The 21,294-nt window shown below is 43.3% G+C and overlaps 1 protein-coding gene across 1 annotated transcript; it reads right to left on the bottom strand.

Moving 5' to 3' along the window:
- Positions 1–1,081: 1,081 nt before the first annotated feature.
- On the bottom strand, positions 1,082–20,630 carry BIRC7 (baculoviral IAP repeat containing 7). Its single transcript, XM_060771481.2, has 7 exons — positions 19,649–20,630; positions 13,013–13,112; positions 11,953–12,025; positions 11,651–11,696; positions 8,455–8,520; positions 5,719–5,929; positions 1,082–1,488 (listed from the first exon to the last, which is right to left on the bottom strand). The coding sequence occupies exons 1-6, from the start codon at positions 20,286–20,288 to the stop codon at positions 5,727–5,729; spliced, it is 1,128 nt and encodes a 375-aa protein (XP_060627464.2). The 5' UTR covers positions 20,289–20,630; the 3' UTR covers positions 1,082–1,488; positions 5,719–5,726.
- Between the last annotated feature and the right edge of the window lie 664 nt (positions 20,631–21,294).

Below are 21,294 nucleotides of genomic sequence, written 5' to 3'. Positions count from 1 at the left end.
TAAGGTGAACCTATCATGGATAATCATCATCATCATCATCATCATCATCATCATCATCATCATCTTTATTTGTACCCTGCTACCATCTCCCCAAGGGACTCGGTGCAGCTTACATGAAGCCAAGCCCACAGTACATCAATAAAATGAAGGCAATAATAAAATAATAAATCAAAACAGTAAAATAAATCTCAACAAAAATAAACAATAAACAATAACAATAACATACAAGCATTTAAAACCTATGGCCGGGCCAAATGTAATAATTTAAAATTTTAAAAAATTAAAAAATAATGCTGGGCACGAACAAGGTAGGGTATAACTAGGATAGGGTTTTCAAGGAAAGATGAGGGTGCGCAGGCAATCCTAAATCAATGTTAAAGTGCATTTGGGGACATATTGCCAAGAGTTTTCCTTATTCTGGAAAGGCACACTGGATTTTCTTGGTGGGTTTGTAGATTGTTAGGGACCACCAAACGCAGCGCCCAAACACTGACCGCATAGGGAAGCTGATGAGGAAACACCAAGAAAATCCTCCTCCTCTGGACACATTCCAGCTTGTCAACATCTCCCTTCAGTTGTGGTACCCAGAACTGGACACAGTATTCCAGGTGTAGTCTGACCAAGGCAGAATAGAGGGGTAGCATGACTTCCCTGGATCTAGACACTATACTCCTATTGATGCAGGCCAAAATCCCATTGGCTTTTTTTGCCGCCACATCACATTGTTGACACTGTTGACTCCACAAATACTCCAAGATCTTTTTCACACAGACTGCTCTCAAGCCAGGCATCCTCCATTCTGTATCTTTGCATTTCATTTTTTCTGCCAAAGATACTCTTGCATTTGTGCCTGTTGAACTTCATTTTGTTAGTTTTGGCCCATCATCTCTCTAATTTGTGAAGATCGTTTTGAATTCTGCGAATCGCATTTTAAACTAAAGTTTCTCTATAAGAAAATAGTCACAAACAAAAAGACCAAATCTGTTGTTTGATGCAGAAGTTAGGTAAGAACATCACGAGAGCACATTTAAAGTATTTATTTATTTATTTTATTTATATAAAGTTTATGCCAAAAGGGTAAAATAAATATTTATATTCCAAAAACAAAGATTGATTGACTGGAAAGGTGTGCCAAGTCAAACAAAGTTTTTAAGAGAGTATACAAACACAAAGCTACTAAATAATCTTTATATAAAAATATCTGCTCCAAGATCTCACACGGGGAAGGAAAAGTGCAGGAAGTTTTTGACGTTTATCTTGAAGATGAAAAGTCTCCCCGAAAAGCGTCCAGTCCACAGACTAGAAAGAACTTCTTTGTCCTTGATCTTCTTACATTGCTGGAATGGATGCTATGAGAATTTACCAGGACATGGATACAGATACTTTGCTGGATAATTTCAGATCGTTCCCATCCATTCAGAAGTTTCTTCAGTTTTATATTTTCTCAGGGAAGATCTCCATGATCAGAAGTCTCAAAAGGAAGGAAAACTAGCAAGAAGAGAAAAAAATCCTCATTGTACCAAGAGTAGTTTTCCTCGGCCATCTTTTCCCTGCAGTCTCCTCTCTTACATCCCAAATCCACCTTTTTAAGATCAAGAAAATTCAAAGTTTTCCTTTGAGTGTAGTAACTCCACTCTCCTAATAATTTCGGCCCAACTCAGAGAATAGGCAGCAGATTTCTGAAACTGCACATTGACATATAACCATTTCTTGCATTTTAATATTTGAAGAAAACTATAGACTTAATGATATTTCAATTCTCCTTCAATCAAAAACTTGTAGGAGATCATCCACTACATCAGGAGCCATGGTAGCATAATGGGTTAAACCTTGTGCCGGCTGAACTGCTGACTTGAAGGTCAGCTGTTGGAATCCACGAGACAGGGTGAACTCCCGTCTGTTAGCTTCTACTGCCCATCTGGAGACATGAAAGAAGTCTCCCACAAGGTGTTTTTTATTTATTTATATACTATACTAGCTGTGCCCTGCCACGCGTTGCTGTGGCCTATAGTAAAACTTTTCAAAGTAGAGGTAGGTATCTGGAGTGTTATGAAAGAGAGGTACCTACCTATTCCTTCCCCCTTTTTCTCCCCCTTTCTCTCCTTTCTTCCTTCTCTACCTCTTTCTTTCTTTTTTTCCTTCTTTCGCTCCTTGGTTTCATCCTTCTCTCTTTCCTTCATTCCCTCCCCCTTTCTTCCTTTGCCTCCTTTCTTCCCTCCATGTTTCCTTCCTTCTTTCACTTTTTATTTTCTTTTCTTCTTCCTTCTTTACCTCTTTCCTGCCTTTCCTTCCTTTTATTTTTCTTTCCTTTCTACTTTCTCTTTTTCCTTCCTTCGATACCTCTTTCTTTCCTGCCTTCCCTCCTTCCTTTCTTCCTTCCCAATGCTTACCCAACCCTTCTCGTGCTTTCTGTTGGGTCATGGGAGTCCTGTGTGCCTCGTTTGGTTTTTTTCCATCGTTGCTGGAATTCAGAATGCTTTGATTACAGGTAAACTATAAATCCCAGCAGCTACAACGGAGGGGGGTGGGTGGAGGAGGAGTGCAGGGGCGGGGCGTCGGTGGGTGTGGGCGGGGCTTGGGCGGAGGGGGTGGGAGGAGGAGTGCAGGGGATGGTTTTTGCAGTTTGAAGGGGGCGGGGCTTGGAGGTGGCGTGGGCAGGGTAAGATGGAGGAGGGATGGTTTTTGCAGTTTGAAGGGGGCGGGGCTTGGAGGTGGCGTGGGCAGGGTAAGATGGAGGAGGGATGGTTTTGGCAGTTTGAATTTTGAGTAGGGCTTACCCAACCCTTCTCGTGCTTTCTGTTGGGTCATGGGAGTCCTGTGTGCCACGTTTGGTTTATTTCCGTCGTTGCTGGAATTCAGAATGCTTTGATTACAGGTAAACTATAAATCCCAGCAGCTACAACGGAGGGGGGTGGGTGGAGGAGGAGTGCAGGGGCGGGGCGTCGGTGGGTGTGGGCGGGGCTTGGGCGGAGGGGGTGGGAGGAGGAGTGCAGGGGCGGGGCGTCGGTGGGTGTGGGCGGGGCTTGGGCGGAGGGGGTGGGAGGAGGAGTGCAGGGGCGGGGCGTCGGTGGGTGTGGGCGGGGCTTGGGCGGAGGGGGTGGGAGGAGGAGTGCAGGGGCGGGGCGTCGGTGGGTGTGGGCGGGGCTTGGGCGGAGGGGGTGGGAGGAGGAGTGCAGGGGCGGGGCGTTGGTGGGTGTGGGCGGGGCTTGGGCGGAGGTGGTGGGAGGAGGAGGAGTGCAGGGGCCGGGCGTCAGTGGGTGTGGGCGGGGCTTGGGCGGAGGGGGGTGGGAGGAGGAGGACTGCAGGGGCGGGGCGTCGGTGGGTGTGGGCGGGGCTTGGGTGGAGGGGGGTGGGAGGAGGAGGAGTGCAGGGGCGGGGCGTCGGTGGGTGTGGGCGGGGCTTGGGTGGAGGGGGGTGGGAGGAGGAGGAGTGCAGGGGCGGGGCGTCGGTGGGTGTGGGCAGGGCTTGGGCGGAGGGGGGGTGGGAGGAGGAGGAGTGCAGGGGCGGGGCATCGGTGGGTGTGGGCGGGGCTTCGGCGGAGGGGGGTGGGAGGAGGAGGAGTGCAGGGGCGGGGCGTCGGTGGGTGTGGGTGGGGCTTCGGCAGAGTGGGGTGGGAGGAGGAGGAGTGCAGGCAGCATGGGCAGGGTAAGATGAAGGAGGGGGCGGAGAGATGGTTTCGACAGGGCAGGAAGCGGCGTGGCGGGGCTTGGACTGGGGGAAGAGGGTGGCAGGGTTAGAAAGGGGCGAGGCTTGGCAGCGGTGTGGGTGGGCTTAGCAGGGGGAGGGGGGAAGTAGCGTGGTGCATGTGTGGGCGAGAAGGGGGCGGGGCGAAGTTGGATGTCGGTGAACTACAACTCCCATACTCAAGGTCACGGAGGGAAGGGGTGGGGCGAAGGGAGGGGGCGGGTCTTTCCGGAGGGGGTGGAAGGAGGAAGGAGTGAGTCAGGGAGGGAAGGGGTGGGGCGAACGGAGGGGCGTGTCTTCAAAGTCTCCCCCTCCCTTCACCCCACCCCTTCCCTCTGTGACTCATTCCTTCCCTCCTCCCTCCCTCTCTGGTTACACGCCCCCTCCCTTCGCTCCACCCCCTCCTTCATCTTACCCCTCCCACGCTGCCTCCAAGCGCCGCTGCCTCGCCGCGCCGCATCCCCACCGGCGTGTCTTTCCGGAGGGGGAGGGAGGGAGGGAGGAGGGAAGGAGTGAGTCAGGGAGGGAAGGGGTGGGGCGAAGGGAGGAGGCGTGTCTTTCCGGTGGGGATGCGGCGCGGCGAGGCTTGGAGGCAGCGTGGGAGGGGTAAGATGAAGGAGGGGGTGGAGGGAAGGGGGCGGGGGGAAGTTGCGTTGTTTGTGTGTGTGTGGGCGGCGACATGTTCGTGCTGGGCGGGGCGAGGGAAGTGCTGAGGGCGCATTGGCCGTTCGGCCATGTGTGCGCGCGAGCTGGAGACTTTGCTCCAGTGCGCATGCTCAGTTGTTTTGCCATTTTGTGAGTGTGTTGTTTGTAATTGTGAGTGGATTAGTTTGTACCGAGTGGGTTGTCCTAGGGCCATGGCAATTTTGGTGCAGTTTCGTTGGGGGGGTTTAGAGTTTACCTGTCCGGTATAACCAACCTAACAGATTTATATATATAGATTTGTATACTGCTGGGACGTTAAGATCGTCTGGGGAGGCCCTGCTCTTGGTCCCGCCTGCATCGCAAGTACAGTTGGTGGGGACGAGAGACAGGGCCTTCTCAGAGGTGGCCCCTCGGCTGTGGAACGCCCTTCCTACTGAAATTAGATCGGCCCCCTCCCTTTTAGCATTTTGGAGGAAATTGAAGACCTGGTTGTTCGAGCAGGCATTTGAATAGGCAGTGTAACTAATATAGAAATATGGAACAATTGGATGATGAGACTGGATCTTGACTTTAACTATGAGACGAGATGAGATGTTTGATGCTTATTGATTGTTATAATTGTTATTCTTTTAAATTGTTCTCAACTGTTTTTATCATGTTTTAAGTATTGTATTTGCTGTTTGGAACCACTCTGAGTCACCCTGAGGGTTGAGAAGAGTGGTATAAAAATGTAGTAAATAAAATAAATAAATAAATACTGCCCTTCTCAGCCCTCAGATGACTCAGGGCCATTTACAGAGGCAATGATATGATGCCCAAGAACATCATAAAACATTTAAAACATCAATACATAGTATAAAACCATAACAAAAGTAATAAAAACATAAGCCATTTGTGTCTTCTAATTAAAAACATTAGGATGTTAACACATCCGGGCATCCCCTGGGCAACGTCTCTGCAGATGTCCAATTCTCTCACACCAGAAGCAACTTGCAGTTTCTCAATTTGCTTCTGATGTGATTTCAAAAAATCCACTACATCAGGGCATGAATAAGGAAACCCTCCAAATGCTATGTACTGCAGCTCCCACCATTCTTCTCAATTGTGCTGCCTCAGACTGCTGGGACCTATAATCCAACAGTATCTGGAGTCTCACATTGATTCTCACCCTTGTACTATGTGTTGCAATGACAGTCTTGACATAAGAGCAATACTGTGCCAGGACAAGCTCTTGATCAAATTCAGAAGCAGCACACAATTTGCAAAGTCTTGCTGATTTTTCCATTTAAATCTCCATTTTATCTTTCTCTCTCATACACATATACACATAAACATCCACACACATACACAGAGTTCATATAAATGTCTTATTGTCTCCTCCATACCCACCTTTTAGATCAAGAAAGGAATGCCTTCATGCTGTCCCGGATGGCACCTCTGCAAATGGGGCAGCGTCTCAGATTTGGGGCGCATTCAGAGCAGACCACTAAATGCCCACAGGGCACCAGCACAATGGACACATCTTTGTCCATGCACACCTTGCACATGCGTTCCTCTTGAAGCTGGCGCAGCTTCTCCTCTGTGCTCAAGGTGGAGTCTACTAGATGGAAGAAAAGAAGATCAGCAAGTGGATTCCAGTGACGGAACCGATTGCAGTCCGTCTCAAAATCTCTACCATATGCAGAGGTTGAGATGGGAGCCAGGGAAAGCTGAGTAAAACCACAGTTCTGCCCTAAGATCAGAGGAAAGTTTGTTGAGACATAATGTGAGAAGGAAAGTAGCAACTCTGCTCCTTATCACCATGTAAGATAAGTATACTGGGCATGTTTAGCCTGCAGAAGAGAAGGCTGAGAATAGACATGATGGCCATGTAAGTGAGGGGAAGTAATAGGGAGGGAGCAAGCTTGTTTTCTGGAGACTAGGATGCGGAACAATGGCTTCAAACTACAGAAAAGGAGATTCAGATCATCTGGGGAGGTCCTGCTCTCGGTCCCACCTTTTTCGCAAGCGAGGCTGGTGGGGACGAGAGACAGGGCCTACTTAGTGGTGACCCCTCGGTTGTGGATTTCCCTCCCTAGCAATATATCAGGGCAGCGCTCTCCCTCCTAGTGTTCAGAAGGAGAGTCAAAACCTGTCTCTGGAAGCAAGCTTTTGAAAAATAGAGCAGTGCAGAAATGTTAATATGGAAAGTGTGCAATATGACTATGGAATGACCTTGGACTCTGACTCTGGAGGATGTGATTCCTTGAAATGTATTTTAATTATGTTTATTATGTTTTTAACTTTAAACCATGTTTTTAGTTGGATATTGTATCTTGAGTACCCCTCGCGGTAGAGAAAGAAGGGATATAAATTAGGTAAATAAAGAAGTAAATAAATAAATCCACCCGAATATTAGGATTATCACGGGGTGTCTGCACCCTACACCACTGGAGAAATTACACTGCTTAGCCGGTATTGCACCATTGGACATCCGCCAGGAAGTAGCAGCCAATAGTGAAAGAACCAAGGCAGAGACATCTCCAGTTCATCCCTTGTTTGGGTATCAGCCAGCACGTCAATGACTTAAATCTAGAAATAGTTTTCTAATATCTACAGAGATACTCGCTGGAACACCTCAGCAAGCGAGAGTCCAAAAGTGGCAGGCTCAAACCCAGAACCTCAACCAATGGCTAATACCAAATGAGAGACTCCCTACTGGGCACACAGAAGACTGGGTGACTTGGAAGGCACTGAACAGACTGCGCTCTGGCACCATGAGATGCAAAGCCAACCTCAAGAAATGGGGCTACAAAGTGGAATCCATGACATGCGAGTGCGGAGAAGAGCAAACCACTGACCACTTGCTGCAATGCACCCTGAGCTCTGCCACATGCACAATGGAGGGCCTTCTTGCAGCAACACCAGAAGCACTCCAAGTGGCCAGCTACTGGTCAAAGGACATTTAATCAACTACCAAACTCACAAATTCTGTATTTTGTCTGTTTGCTTGTTTTGTTCTGCTAGAAATGTAATACAATTGACTGGTTGCCCTGACACGACAAATAAATAAATTAGGAAAAACTTCCTGACTGTGAGAGCTGTTCAGCAGTAGAACTCTCTGCTTCAGACTGTGGTGGGGGCTCCTTCTTTGGAGGCTTTTAAAAAGAGGCTGGATGGCCATCTGTCAGGGGTGCTTTGAATGTGACTTTCCTGCTTCTTGGACTGGATGGCCCATGAGGTCTCTTCATAGAATCGTAGAGTTGGAAGAGACCTTGTGGGCCATCCAGTCCAACCCCCTGCCAAGAAGCAGGAAAATCACATTCAAAGCACTCCTGACAGATGGCCATCTAGCCTGCTTAAAAGATTCCAGAGAAGGAGTCTTCCAACTTTATGATTCTATGATTTAGTCCAGTACCTTGACGTTTATTCCTGGCCTAGAATATTGTTATGGATATGTAAAAGAAAAGTCTACAAAAATGCTGAGCATGCTGTTTGGACAGAAATGGTAGGACAACAAACTATTAAAGTAAGTGTGTTGTAGTAGGTTTTTTTTGGGCTATATGGCCATGGTCTAGAGGCATTATCTCCTGACATTTCGCCTGCATCTATGGCAAGCATCCTCAGAGGTAGTGAGGCTTTCCATAGATGCAGGCGAAACGTCAGGAGAGAATGCCTCTAGACCATGGCCATATAGCCCGAAAAAACCTACAACAACCCAATGATTCCGGCTATGAAAGCCTTCAACAATATTAAAGTAAGGATAACAATCATCTTGCTCTTTGATGTAGCATATGGGGCCATGCTTCCTCTTAGACTTGGTGAAGGGAAATGTCTGGTTTTTAAAGCTCAGCTGATTTGCAGAAATTATATAAGACAAGGATGGTAGTAAGATTCAGAATCTACCTGAATGTATACCACACTTTTGGTTCATATGTCACTTTCTAGCCAGGGGAAAAAAATATCTTAACTCACTGAAAAGTATTGCATAAATCAGAAGTGTAATATACGTTCAAGTTTATGTATCTTAAATCTGGGTTCCATCCAATATTTGACAAATTTCATGTTATTTAACCAAGGATTAGTTTACTCCTTCTTCCCCACCAAGTGTTCTGTTCCTATATGGATCTCTTCCATTATTCTTACCTGGTTGGTTTGAACGCTCTGTTTCTACTTCTCTCCTACAAGGATTTAGTTCTCTTTGAATAGGTTCTGTATGAAGAGAGAAAGACAGCAGCTATTAGGATATGGCTTCTGGATTATAATCTAGTTTCCTAAGGGTCAGAGACCTGCAAAGGACTGAAGAGGCCTTCTTGTCCAACCCCTACAATACCGGCATTGTGGCGCAGCTGGCTGAGTGTCAGCTGCATTAAAATCACTTCTGACCAAAAGGTCATGAGTTCGAAGCCAGCCCGGGTCAGAGTGAGCTTCCGACCAATTGTGTAGCTTGTTGTCGACCTTTGCAACACGAAAGATAGTTGCATCTGTCAAGTAGGAAAATTAGGTACCACCTATGTGTGGGGAGGCTAGTTTAACTAATTTATGAGGCCATAAAAAAGACTCCACCAAAGCACTCCAGCAAAGCATGTGGGGAATATGGAAAGTACTTCATCAGTGTCACAGATGGACGATGAAAGCGATAGCTCTCCTGGCGGCCAGAAAAGTGGAATATTAAATAGCCTCTGACTGTCTGTCTATATGTGTTCTATGTCTTTGGCATCAAATGTTTGCCATATATGTTGTGTACATTGTAATCTGCCCTGAGTCCCCTGCGGAGTGAGAAGGGCGGAATATAAATACTGCAAATAAATAAATAAATAAATAAATAAAGGAATATGCAACTAAGGCATTAGCTGGCCATCCAACATATCTGAAGACCTCCAAAGAATATTGTGTCCAATTCTGGGCACCACAATTCAAGAGAGACATTGACAAGCTGGAATGTGTCCAGAGGAGGGCAACTAATATGATCAAGGGTCTGGAGAACAAGCCCTATGAGGAGCTGCTTAAAGAGCTGGGCATGTTTACCCTGAAGAAGAGAAGGCTGAGAGGAGATATGATAGCCATGTATAAATATGTAAGGGGAAGGAGGAAGTGAACTTGTTTTCTGCTGCCCTGGAGACTAGGACACGGAACAATGGCTTCAAACTACAAGAAAGGAGATTCCATCTGAATATTAGGAAGAACGTCCTGACTGTGAGAGGTGTTCAGCAGTGGACCTCTCTGCCTCAGAGTGTGGTGGAGGCTCCTTCTTTGGAAACTTTTAAACAGAGGCTGGATGGCCATCTGTCAGGGGTGCTTTGAATGCAATTTTCCTGCTTCTTGGCAGGGAGCTGGACTGGATGGCCCATGAGGTCTCTTCCAACTCTATGATTCTATGATTTTAGGGTTTATCACGCACTGAGGAAGTATATTACAAGCTCTTGTAATCAATACATTCTTCTTAATGGTTAGGTAGAATATGTAGAATATTGTATTTTCTTTCCTGTAATTTGAATCCATTAGTCCATGCCAGAGAGTGTACTCACATGATGTTACTACAGCAATATGTTTCCACCTTAATTGCCACGGCTGCATTGGATGGAATCCTGGGATTTATACTTTGATGAGGAATTAGCAGAACTCTCTGGCTAAGGATTCATTGTGCCCTTCCATAAACTGCAAATTTCAGGATTCAATAGAAGAGAATAATGGAAGTCTGTCTGGAATCATACAGCTATAACTGTGTGATATAAAAGGCTCCCTAGTTTCTCAAGCCAAAGAAAGCAAGATTACTTTATTTTCTTTGTGTATCCTTTCAGGCATTTAAATGCATGGCTGTCCCACCACTATACAAACTTTGATTCTTCAAACTAAATATAGCCAGCTTTCTAAGCCATTTCCACAAGGATTTTGTTTCCAGGTCATGCCACTTTTGGGGAATGGGTGTGGTATAAAACTGCCAACTATCACCACCAACACATCAGCAATATCCTAATCAGTATGGAGGAGAAATGGACTAAGGATACAGTTAGGCAAGATCAGTCTTGGGATGCTGAATTGGATTGGATTTGGCTACATAGTTGTTAATAATATTTTAAAATGGATTTTGTCTTAATGGTTTTATTTAATGTGTGATGTTGTGATATATTGTGTATGTATTCTGTATATGTTGGCATCAAATTGTTGCCGTTGTAAGCTGCCCTGAGTCCCCCCTCAGGGGTGGAGAAAGACGGGGTAGAAATGTTGGAAATAAATAAAACAATAATTGAATCCGGGGAGCAGGGTGAGCTTTATGTACTCTCCGTACATAAATAGTGGTTTATATTAGTGTAACATACCGAAAGGTTGATGGTTTGAATCTGGGGAGCGGGGTGAGCTCCTGCTGTTAGCCCCAGCTTCTGCCAACCTAGCAGTTCGAAAACATGCAAGTTTTTTTTTGACGTATCAGGAGCGACTTGAAAAACTGCAAGTCGCTTCTGGTGTGAGAGAATTGGCCGTCTGCAAGGACGTTGCCCAGGGGACGCCCAGATGATTTGATGTTTTTATCATCCTTGAGAGAGGCTTCTCTCATGTCCCCGCATGAGGAGCTGGAGCTGATAGAGGGAGCTCATCTGCCTTTCCCCAGATTTGAACCTGCAACCTGCCGCTCTTCAGTCCTGCCGGCTCAGGGATTTTACCCACTGAGCCACCGGGGGCTCCTAACATGCAAGTGTGAGTAGATCAATAGGTACCGCTTCTGCAGTCTATGTTCTTATCAGCCAACAATCTTACATAATTCTTTTTCAGATCTATTAAAAAGGTAACATCAGACCTCCTCATAGCCTTGGGGAATATGTTCCCATCCAGATCATGCTTATATCAAACTGTGAATATGACTAAATGTCAGTAATCCCCATCACTTCTGGTCCCAGCATATCATGGAGGTGCATCACAGGACCTAAAGATTCCCAGAGGAATGTGCTCTGAGCAACTCTGTGGCAATTTCAGGGGGGAGTACACCATAGAATCACCTGGAGGGCCTAGCAAATTTGCAGTGTTTCCCCTAAGTAAGTGAAACTGTGGGTATGGGTTATGTGGTTACAGAGGTCTTGCTGACATACTTCCACAATGCCCTGTCAGAATGACCAATAGCTATGAGGGCATGGGGATTTTGGGAACTGTTGTTCAACAAATAGATTCCAGAAGCTCTGCAAGTAACCTAAGCAATCTTCCAAGGTGCCTAGACCCCATATCATCTTATACAGCTGTACAAACAGCATCAGATGTTTGCCTAAGGCTTCAAGGGTAGACCATGCAAAGCATTAACACCAAGAAATTTCTTTTCCTATGAACAAGAGGTCAAAGAGAAATAATTGCCTACCTTGAGGGCTTATGGGCTCTGGTCTAGGTGGATCCAAGTTGCCTTCCTGCAAACAACACAAGGCATATATTACTGAACAGAAATACAGTTCAAGGTTCTTGTTGCTGTAGGCTCCATTTCAATGGAAGGATTCAGCAAAACCATCTCTGGGTATTCCTTCTCTAAGAAAACCCTATGAAATTCATGGGATTTCCAGATAGCAAGAGGGAGCTTTCCAGATAGCAAGATTCCCAGATAGCAAGAGAAAGCACACTCAAACACACATAGCATATACATGTTTACATGTGCACACACTTACTCACCAGAGAACTGAAGTATGAGTCTTGAATACCGTTTATGAAATCTCTCCCTCTGGACTGTAGCAAGAATTGACACCTAAAGAAGCAATAAGGAAAAATAATGGCACGGGGAAATACACCTTGTCCAACAAATGAGCATTTCAAGCAGGGGTGGATTGGACATTGGACATACCTGGCCTAAGATTAAGATTACCCACTGGGATTCACGGCTGAGTCAGACTCTGGTTGTTGTCTAGTGCCCACACCACTACACTACCAACCTAACTAATCTGTCTCTTTCTTTCCACCTTTCTCTCTCTCTCTCAAAACTAGATATGGGCTTCAGCCTCTTCCATCTCCTTCAAATTTTGGGAAATCAAGACAAGCAGCTACAAAAAAAAACCCTCTCTATACATGGACTGCAATGTGCACATGTCATGAGCATTCAGTGAATATTGCCAAAGTTTTATTTCCTAATTTGCACCGGGATTGTGTTGCAGCTGGCTGAGTGTCAGCTGCAATAAGATCATGAGTTCGAAGCCAGCCCGGGTTGGAGTGGGTTTCCAACCATTGTGTAGCCTGTTGTCGACCTTTGCAACCCGAAAGACAGTTGCATCTGTCAAGTAGGAAAATAAGGTACCACCACCTTAAAGTGTGGGGAGGCTAAATTAACTAATTTATGAGGCCATAAAGAAGCACTCCAGCGGGGAAGCATGCGAGGAATGCGGAGGTACTTCATCAGTGTCACAGATGGACGATGAAAGCGACAGGTCCCCTGGTGGCCAGAAAAATTTAAATAGCCTCTGTATATGTATATGTTTGTATGTCAAAAATTGGCATTGAATGTTTGCCATATATGTGTACACTGTAATCCGCCCTGAGTCCCCTGCGGGATGAGAAGGGCGGAACATAAAAGCTGTAAATAAATAAATAAATAAATAAATAAAGCTAGGAAATCAACATCATTAGGGACACATAAATGCTACTCTGTTTTCCATTTTCACCTATACCCAAATAGAGAGAAAGTGTATAGGGTGGGGGTGGAAGGGGTGTGTGGAGGATTACATATACAGGAATGATCTACCTTGGAAACCATCTGGCATGTTCCACCCAGGGATCATCGCCACGTTCCCAATTCCTCAAAGCACCATCGCAGTAGAAACATCGTACCCAATCTCCATCGCCTGAAAAAAAATTCAGACAAATGGTCTCATGGTTAGACAACAGCCATAGAAACAAAAGAGTCATGGCTACACAAGATATACACAGCAGCTCCTTAGGTAGCTACTTAGCAACAGCCGGTAAAGCTTCAAGCATCTCTCAGGAGTAGAGCGACACTCATATGAGCCTGGATTGAGAAACATTACTCCAACACCTTTATTCATTCTAATGACAAAAATCTAATTCCGCGACCCACACTAGTATTTTGAAATAACTTTTAGGAGACATCTTTTCAACATTTAGCCTGTTGGAATTGAGGGACAGAAGTAGATACCCAGATAGCGATCCTCTTGTAGCTGATTGTCATGCTGTTTTTTTCAGGCCTCCTATTGACACACCTGTGAAATCCAAGTGGTGGGACACAACATGGAACTTTTTTTTTTTTTTGTCGTGTCAGGAGCGACCTGAGAAACTGCAAGTCACTTCTGGTGTGAGAGAATTGGGTTTCTGCAAGGACGTTGCCCAGGGGACGCCCAGATGATTTGATGTTTTATCATCCTTGTGGGAGACTTCTCTCATGTACCCACATGAGGAGATGGAGCTGATAGAGGGAGCTCATCTGCCTCTCCCCGGATTTGAACCTGCAACCTGTCAGTTTTCAGTCCTGCTGGCACAGGGGTTTAAACCACTGCGCAACTGGGGGCTCCTTTTTTTTTTTTTTAAATGATTTTTTATTAAATTTTTCACAAATCCACACAAGGAAAGAGGGGGAACAATAACAAGAAGATAGAACAGTAGGAAAGGGAGAAATACACATACAGAAAAAAAAGAACAAAAAGCAACAATACCTAACTAACATCTAATACAGACATTAAAACTATCCAACTATTCTAAAATGACTTCCACTCCAACCTCCGGATCTTTTCTATACATTTCTTCACCTTAATGTCTATTCTCATCCCATTGTTTTTTCAACTTTCTTTTCATACTCATATATAGGGGACCAATCTGTCCTCCTCAAAACTTTTCCATTGTTTCTTCTCAACAAAAAAGTTAGTTCATCCATGTCTCTTATTTCTTTGATTTTCTTCCACCATTCTTCAATACTCGGAACTTCACCATTCTTCCATTTTTTGGCAAAAACCATCCTGGCCGCCGTTGTACAATAAGTAAATAGTTTATCTTCGTTCTCATCCAGTTTAAGATCAACGTCTGTAAATCCCAGAAGATAATATTCAGACTTCTTCTTATAACTTTTCTTTAATATTTTTTGCATCTCCTCATGAATAATAGACCAAAACTTTGTTGTTTCTTTACATGTCCACCACATGTGGTAAAAAGTGCCTACTTGCTCCTTACATTTCCAACACTTATCTGATACATTTTGGTACATATAACTCAGTCTACTCGGAGTCAAATACCATCTATAAAACATTTTATACCAGTTTTCCTTTAAGTCCATAGCATATGTATATATCAATTTTTTATTCCACATCATTTCCCATTCCCCAAAGTGGATGGGTCTTCTTATATTTTCCGCCCATTTAATCATGGAGGTTTTCACCTGTTCTGTTTCTGTCATCCACTGGAGCAATTTATTATATAATATTGCAACCGCTTTCTTCTGTATATTTAATATTCTATCCCATGTGTTCTCCTTCCAATCAAAACCTATTTTCCGATCTTGTTTATGGTATTCTTTAATTTGTAGGTAATTTAGCCAAGTTATATTGCTATATACAGTCTTTAATTGTTCAAATGTTTTGATCTCCGCTTTCCCTTTCACTAATATATCCTTATATCTTGGCCAGGTCCTCCATCCTAGTAATCTTCTTTGATGTGCCTCCATTGCTGAAATCCATAATGGTGTTGTTTTATAAAAAAGAGCTTTATATCTTATCCATGTCCGTAATAGGGAGGCTCGCACAAAATGGTTACCAAAATTCTTCTCCTTCATCTCTCTATTATACCATACATACGCGTGCCATCCCACTCTTAAATCATAGCCTTCTAGGTTTAGGCACTTTTCTTTATCTAAAGTCATCCAATCCCTAATCCAGGACAATGCACAGGCCTCGTGATATGTCTTCAAATCGGGAAAGCCCAATCCTCCTCTTGTTTTCTTATCTATTAAATTTGTGTAATTAATTCTTGGTCTTTTTCCTTTCCAGACAAATTTCATTAAGTCTTTCTTCCACTGTTTAAACAAAGTTTGACTTCTTATCACCGGTATATTCTGGAACAGGAACATGAGTTTTGGTAATACATTCATTTTTATCAAGGCTATTCTTCCCAGAAGAGATATTTTCAACCGGTCCCAGTTCTGTAAGTCCTTTTGAACCTTCTTCCAGACTGATTCATAATTATTCTTTAAGAGTTGTCCATTTCTAGCTGTAATCCAAACTCCTAGATATCTAATTTTCTTGACACCTTCTATTCCAATCTGTTGTTGGATCTTTATTTGTTTCTCCTTATTCACATTCTTAAATAAAAGTTTAGTTTTCTTCATGTTCATCTTGAAACCTGCCACCTTTCCAAAGTCTTCTATTTTATTTATCCAACTTTGTAGATTTTTCTCCGGATTTTCGATTGTACCTATTAAATCGTCTGCAAACGCTCGTATTTTATATTCAAATTTTCCAACTTTTGCTCCTTTAATCTTTTCATCTTCTCTGATCTTCTTCATCAGGATCTCCACCGCCATAACAAAAATCAATGGAGAGAGTGGACAACCTTGTCTCGTGCCTTTTGTAATCTCAAATTCTTGAGTCACTTGACCATTCACTTTCACTTTAGCCTTTTGAAATTCATATATGGCATTAATTGCATTGTTAAATTTCTCTCCCATGTCCAACTCTTGTATCAGAATCTTGAAGAAATCCCAATTCAAATTATCAAATGCTTTCTCAGCGTCTATTGACAAAAGGGCAAATTCTTTCTGATGGTTAGTCTCATAATATTCCAAAAGATCTAATACATTTTCTTTCATGTGTCTATTTGGGAGAAAACCTGTTTGTTCTTCTCCAATCCATTTACTTAAAAAAGATTTTAATCTTGTGGCCATGATGTTTGCGAACATTTTATAATCCGTATTCAACAAGGAGATCGGTCTATAATTTTTAATATCATTTTCCGGTGAACCTTCTTTATGTATCACAGTTATTTCTGCCTCTTTCCAGGAGTCTGGTACCTTTCGATTTTTCAAAGCTTCATTCGCTATAACTTTGAAAATGGGTATCAACTGTTGTTTAAACGTCTTGTAGAATCCTGCCGTAAACCCATCCGGTCCCGGCGCCTTATCTACATTCATTTTGCTTATAGCTTTCTCAATTTCCTCTTCTGTTATTTCTGGGGGCTCCTAACATGGATCTGATAAGAGGGTTGTATATGTTTTTTGGACTGCAAAGTGGACAGAGTGCACATTATAACATGAGTCAACAGTGTGAAGCAGCAGCTAAAAACGCCAGTGTGATTCTAGGCTGCATCAATGGGGAGTTTAGTGCCCAGATTGGGGAAAGTAATAGCATCACTCTATTCTGCTTTGGTCAGACCTTATCTCTAATACTGTGTGAGTTCTAGGTAACTTAATTTATAAACAAGCTGGAAGGTGTCCAGAGAAGGGCAACCAAAATGATCAAAGGTTTGGAAGCTAAGATCTTTTAGGACCAGCTTAAGGTGCTGTGTATATTTAGGTTGGAGAAAAGAGATTTGAGAGGGGACATGAGAGGTGTGTTTAAATATTTGAATGGATGTCACATTGAGGAGGGGGCACACTTGTTTTCTGCTGCTCCTGACTAGCACACAATGGAGCAATGGATTCAAATTGCGGGGGGGGGGGGGGCACGACAGGGGGGATGGGACGACCCCCTAAACATTAGGAAGAACTTTCTGACAGTAAGAGCTGTTCAGCAGTGAAATATGCTGACTTGGAGTGTGATGTTTCCTTCTCTGGAGATTTTTTAACAGAAGTTGGAGGGTTATCTGTTGGGAGTGTTTTGACTGTATGTTTCTGCATGGCAGGGGCACTGGACTGGTTGGCCCTTGTGGTCTATTCCAACTCCACAGATTCTCATCCATTCTAGGAACAAATAAATGGACAAGATCTAGACTTCGACCTTTTGAAAAACAAAGTGGGGCTAGCAACCTGATCATTTAAAAGTTTTTAAAAATAAGTGGTCATACTAAACCATAATTTCAAACAGTGTAATAGCATATTAAGAATAGGTGTACAGCATATACACACTATTTTATTTATTTATTTGCAACATTTATATCCTGCCTTTCTCACCCCGAAGGGGACTCTGAGCTTTTATATGTACACACAATTTTATATTATTAACATAGCACAATATTAGTATTATATAGTATTATAATATACTATACCACTATACTGTAATCTTATTTGTAATGGGTTGTTGTAGGTTTTTTCGGACTATATGGCCATGGTCTAGAGGCATTCTCTCCTGACGTTTCACCTGCATCTAGGGCAGGGGTCCACAAACTTTTTAAACAGAGGGCCAGGTCACAGTCCCTCAAACTGTTGGAGGGCCGGATTATAATTTGAAAAAAATGCATGAATTCCTATGCACACTGCACATATCTAATTTGCAGTGCAAAAACACTTAAAAATACAATAATTAAAATGAAGAACAATTTTAACAAATATAAATTTATTAGTATTTCAGTGGGAAGTGTGGGCCTGCTTTTGGCTGATGAGGTAAGATTGTTGTTGTTGTTGTTGTTGTTGTTGTGTGCTTTCAAGTCGTTTCAGACTTAGGTTGACCCTGAGCGAGGGCCGGGTAAATGACCTTGGAGGGCCATATCCGGTCCTCAGGCCTTAGTTTGAGAACCCCTGATCTATGGCAAGCATCCTCAGAGGCAGTGAGGTCTGTTGGAGCTAGGAAAAAGGGTTTATATGTCTGTGGAATGACCAGGGTGGGACAAAGGACTCTTGTCTGCTGGAGCTAGGTGTGAATGTTTCAACTGATCACCTTGATTAGCATATAATGGCCTGACAGTGCCTGGAGCAAACTTTTGTTGAGAAGTGATTAGATGTCCTTGTTTGTTTCCTCTCTGTTGTTGTGCTGTCGCAATTTTAGAGTTTTTTAATACTGGTAGCCAGATTTTGTTCATTTTCATGGTTTCTTCCTTTCTGTTGAAATTGTCCACATGCTTGTGGATTTCAATGGCTTCTCTGTGTAGTCTGACATGGTGGTTGTGAGAGTGGTCCAGCATTTCGGTGTTCTCAAACAAAATGCTGTGTCCAGGTGGTTTGTCAGGTGCTCTGCTATGGCTGATTTGTAATGTTACATTATAATATCAATATTATATTCTACTAGCTGTACCCACTACACATTGCTATGTCTGACCTTCCCTCTCTCTTTCTCTTTTCTTTCTCTCCTTCCCTCTCACCCTCTTCCCTTTTTTCCTCCCTTCCCTTTTTTCTTTCTTTCTCTCATTCCTTCCTTCCCTTCCTTTTCCCTTTCTTCCTCCCTTTCTTTCCCTTCCTCTTTTTTCCTTCTTTACCTATTCTTGGACTGCAACTCCCAACAGCCCTCCTGATCCATCTATCTACCTATCTACCTACCAATCTCTATCTAATCTATCTATTTATCTGGAAGATTGGTGGGAGTTGCAGTCCAGGAATAGGAAATTGGAAATATGCAGGGATTGAGATGCTCTCAAAGAAATCCAAGGAGAAGCAAGCTTGCATCTTGGAAGCAGTGCATTTGGATCATCCTCCTCTCCTAAGGGGCCTGGTCTAGGAGATGCTGGGAGCTGTAGTCCGGAAGAGAGTGTGGATATGCTATTGTGTGGGGGGTTTTTTTGCCAAGGGAGCCATTTTGCGCATGCGCTGTAGCATTTATTTCTTTTTTTGTTGCTTTTTAAGTCCCTTCCGCTGTGTTTTTCAGTGTTTATATGAGTTATGGTCACTCATTGGGCTGAGAGGTATATTGTGTCCACATTTGGTGTCAATTTGCCCAGTGGTTTTTAAGTTATGTTAATCCCACAAATGAACATTACATTTTTTATTTGCATAGATTACATTATATTATCAATATTATATGTGTATACAATATATTATTAGCACAGCACAATATTAGTATTATATATTACTATATTGTACTATACCATTATACTGTAATATTATTACTAATATTACATGTAATAAAATATATAATTATGATATTGTATTATTAGTAGTATTATATTGTACTACATTATAATATTGTTATCAATATTATATGTGTGTGCAATATCTTATATTATTAAAAAGCACTTCTGCACCAACAAGCTAATTGCTAAATGCCTGTTGAAATAAAATATTCTTCCTAGACCTCCTCTTTCAAAGTCAAACCATTCTGAACATGATGACTGAAATGGAGCCTTCACAAACAGAAGTACTTTCAATGCACATTCAACATTAATAAACAAGTAAAGTAATTGGTTTTGCAATATTATTTTCGAGTTCCCTGAAAAAGACCTGCTGGGACCAGAATACTGTACTACCTGGACTTTGGGTAAGACCTAGCAGGACAGTGCTGGTATTTGTGCATACCTGTGTAGAAAAAGCCTGCTCCCACCAGCTCCTCTGGAGACACGTGAGCGTAGGGTGGCCAGCAGTGATATGTCCTCAGGCGATCCCTTTCCATTTCCAGATCTGGATATTCCGGTTGGCTGTCTCCGGCAGCTTCTTCCATGTTCAAACTTTGCAGCATGCCAAGGAACTGGCCATCCACACAGTCCGGGATTTCTCCAGCCCGAGGCAGGGGCTGGTTGCCGAAATCCCTGCCCTGGATGAAGGGACAGCTTGGGAAGAACTTCTCATGCTCCACCATGGGGTCGTCTTCAGCAGTCCAGTCGTAAAGCACTCCTCCACAGCAGAAACACTCCACGTGGTCACCAGGCCCAATGAAGAAAAACCCAGCTGCAGACAAGTCGGATGGAGAGACAGGTACCTGCTCTGACCAGTGCCGGAAGGTCCTGAGTCGCTTTTCTTCCGATCTCATACCAGAGTGTGACAAATAGATTTGCCGGCCCCTGGTTTCCTCTGGAGAGGAGCTGCCCTCTGAAGATGCACTCTCCCTTCTGTTTGGATCTTCCATTTCCCGGTTGTTAGGCAGGAAAGAGGCCAGCACATCAGCAATAAACCTGGTGCTAGATGCAAGCAAACGCGTATGCACATCAGCAGCCTGCATGCTTTGGTCTTCTTTGGCTCTACCAACCGATCCACTGACAGTGTGTTCTGGAAATCTCCCAACTCCAAAAGCCAAACAAGCTCCCAAACAACAGATATTCAGAATTCTGGCTTTTCTGCAGTCTGCTGATTTTATTATTGGAGGTCAATGGTAGCCCTTCTGTCCAATTCTTCTCCTTGCTTGAACAGGAAAGGAAGAAAAAGAGAAACAGTCACAGCTAGCCAGATGTGAGTGTGAGTATTTTGGGTGGGGAGGGAGAAAGAAGAGAGAAATCCAGCAACAGTTTAAAGCAGGGGCACACTGGACACAAAAGGTCTCCTGTCAGACTGAATGCCTTGTGGACTTTGTTCAGGCAGGACAAAAGGGAGGGAGGTAATCCAGTGACTCACAGAATGACTAAACAGGTCTAATGTTTATGCCATTTACATAAAAGTAAAAGACCCATCCCACTGGTCTCCTGTTTATATATGTGTGTACTATTTTTTTCACTTTGAAATCAGTTTGCAGCAACTGAAAAAAAATGAAGAAAAAAAGAGAAAGTGGGAGGACAAGAAAGAAACCAGGATATTTTAAAACCAGCTGGAAAAGTGGAAAGCATAAGAAAAGTCAAGGCTGTTGAGAAAATAAACAGATTACCCCTGGATACTTTTTGGAAAACAGTTCCAAACTGTCTCTAAAATGTTCAAAATGTTTTAATTTACTTAATTACTTGGATCTGGTAGTTTCACTTTGCATGAGCATATTATTTGTTTTGAACAAAAGTTTGCTGTTGTTCTTTTCTATGGTGTAGGAATAGAACTCTATTATTTCCATGTTATACATGACTCTGGTATCAAATTCTCTGTTGAAACAGTAATTTCACGGAGCAATTAAGGCAATGGTTCTTAACCTTCCTAATGCTGCAACCCCTTAATATAGTTCATGTTGTGGAGACCCCCAACTATAATATTATTTTTGTTGCTACTTCATAGCTGTAATTTTGCTACTGTTATGAATTGTAATGTAA

The sequence above is a fragment of the Anolis sagrei genome, chromosome 4, assembly GCF_037176765.1.
Source record: "Anolis sagrei isolate rAnoSag1 chromosome 4, rAnoSag1.mat, whole genome shotgun sequence".
Taxonomy (NCBI): domain Eukaryota; kingdom Metazoa; phylum Chordata; class Lepidosauria; order Squamata; family Dactyloidae; genus Anolis; species Anolis sagrei.
This window is presented reverse-complemented; position numbering and strand designations above follow the sequence as displayed.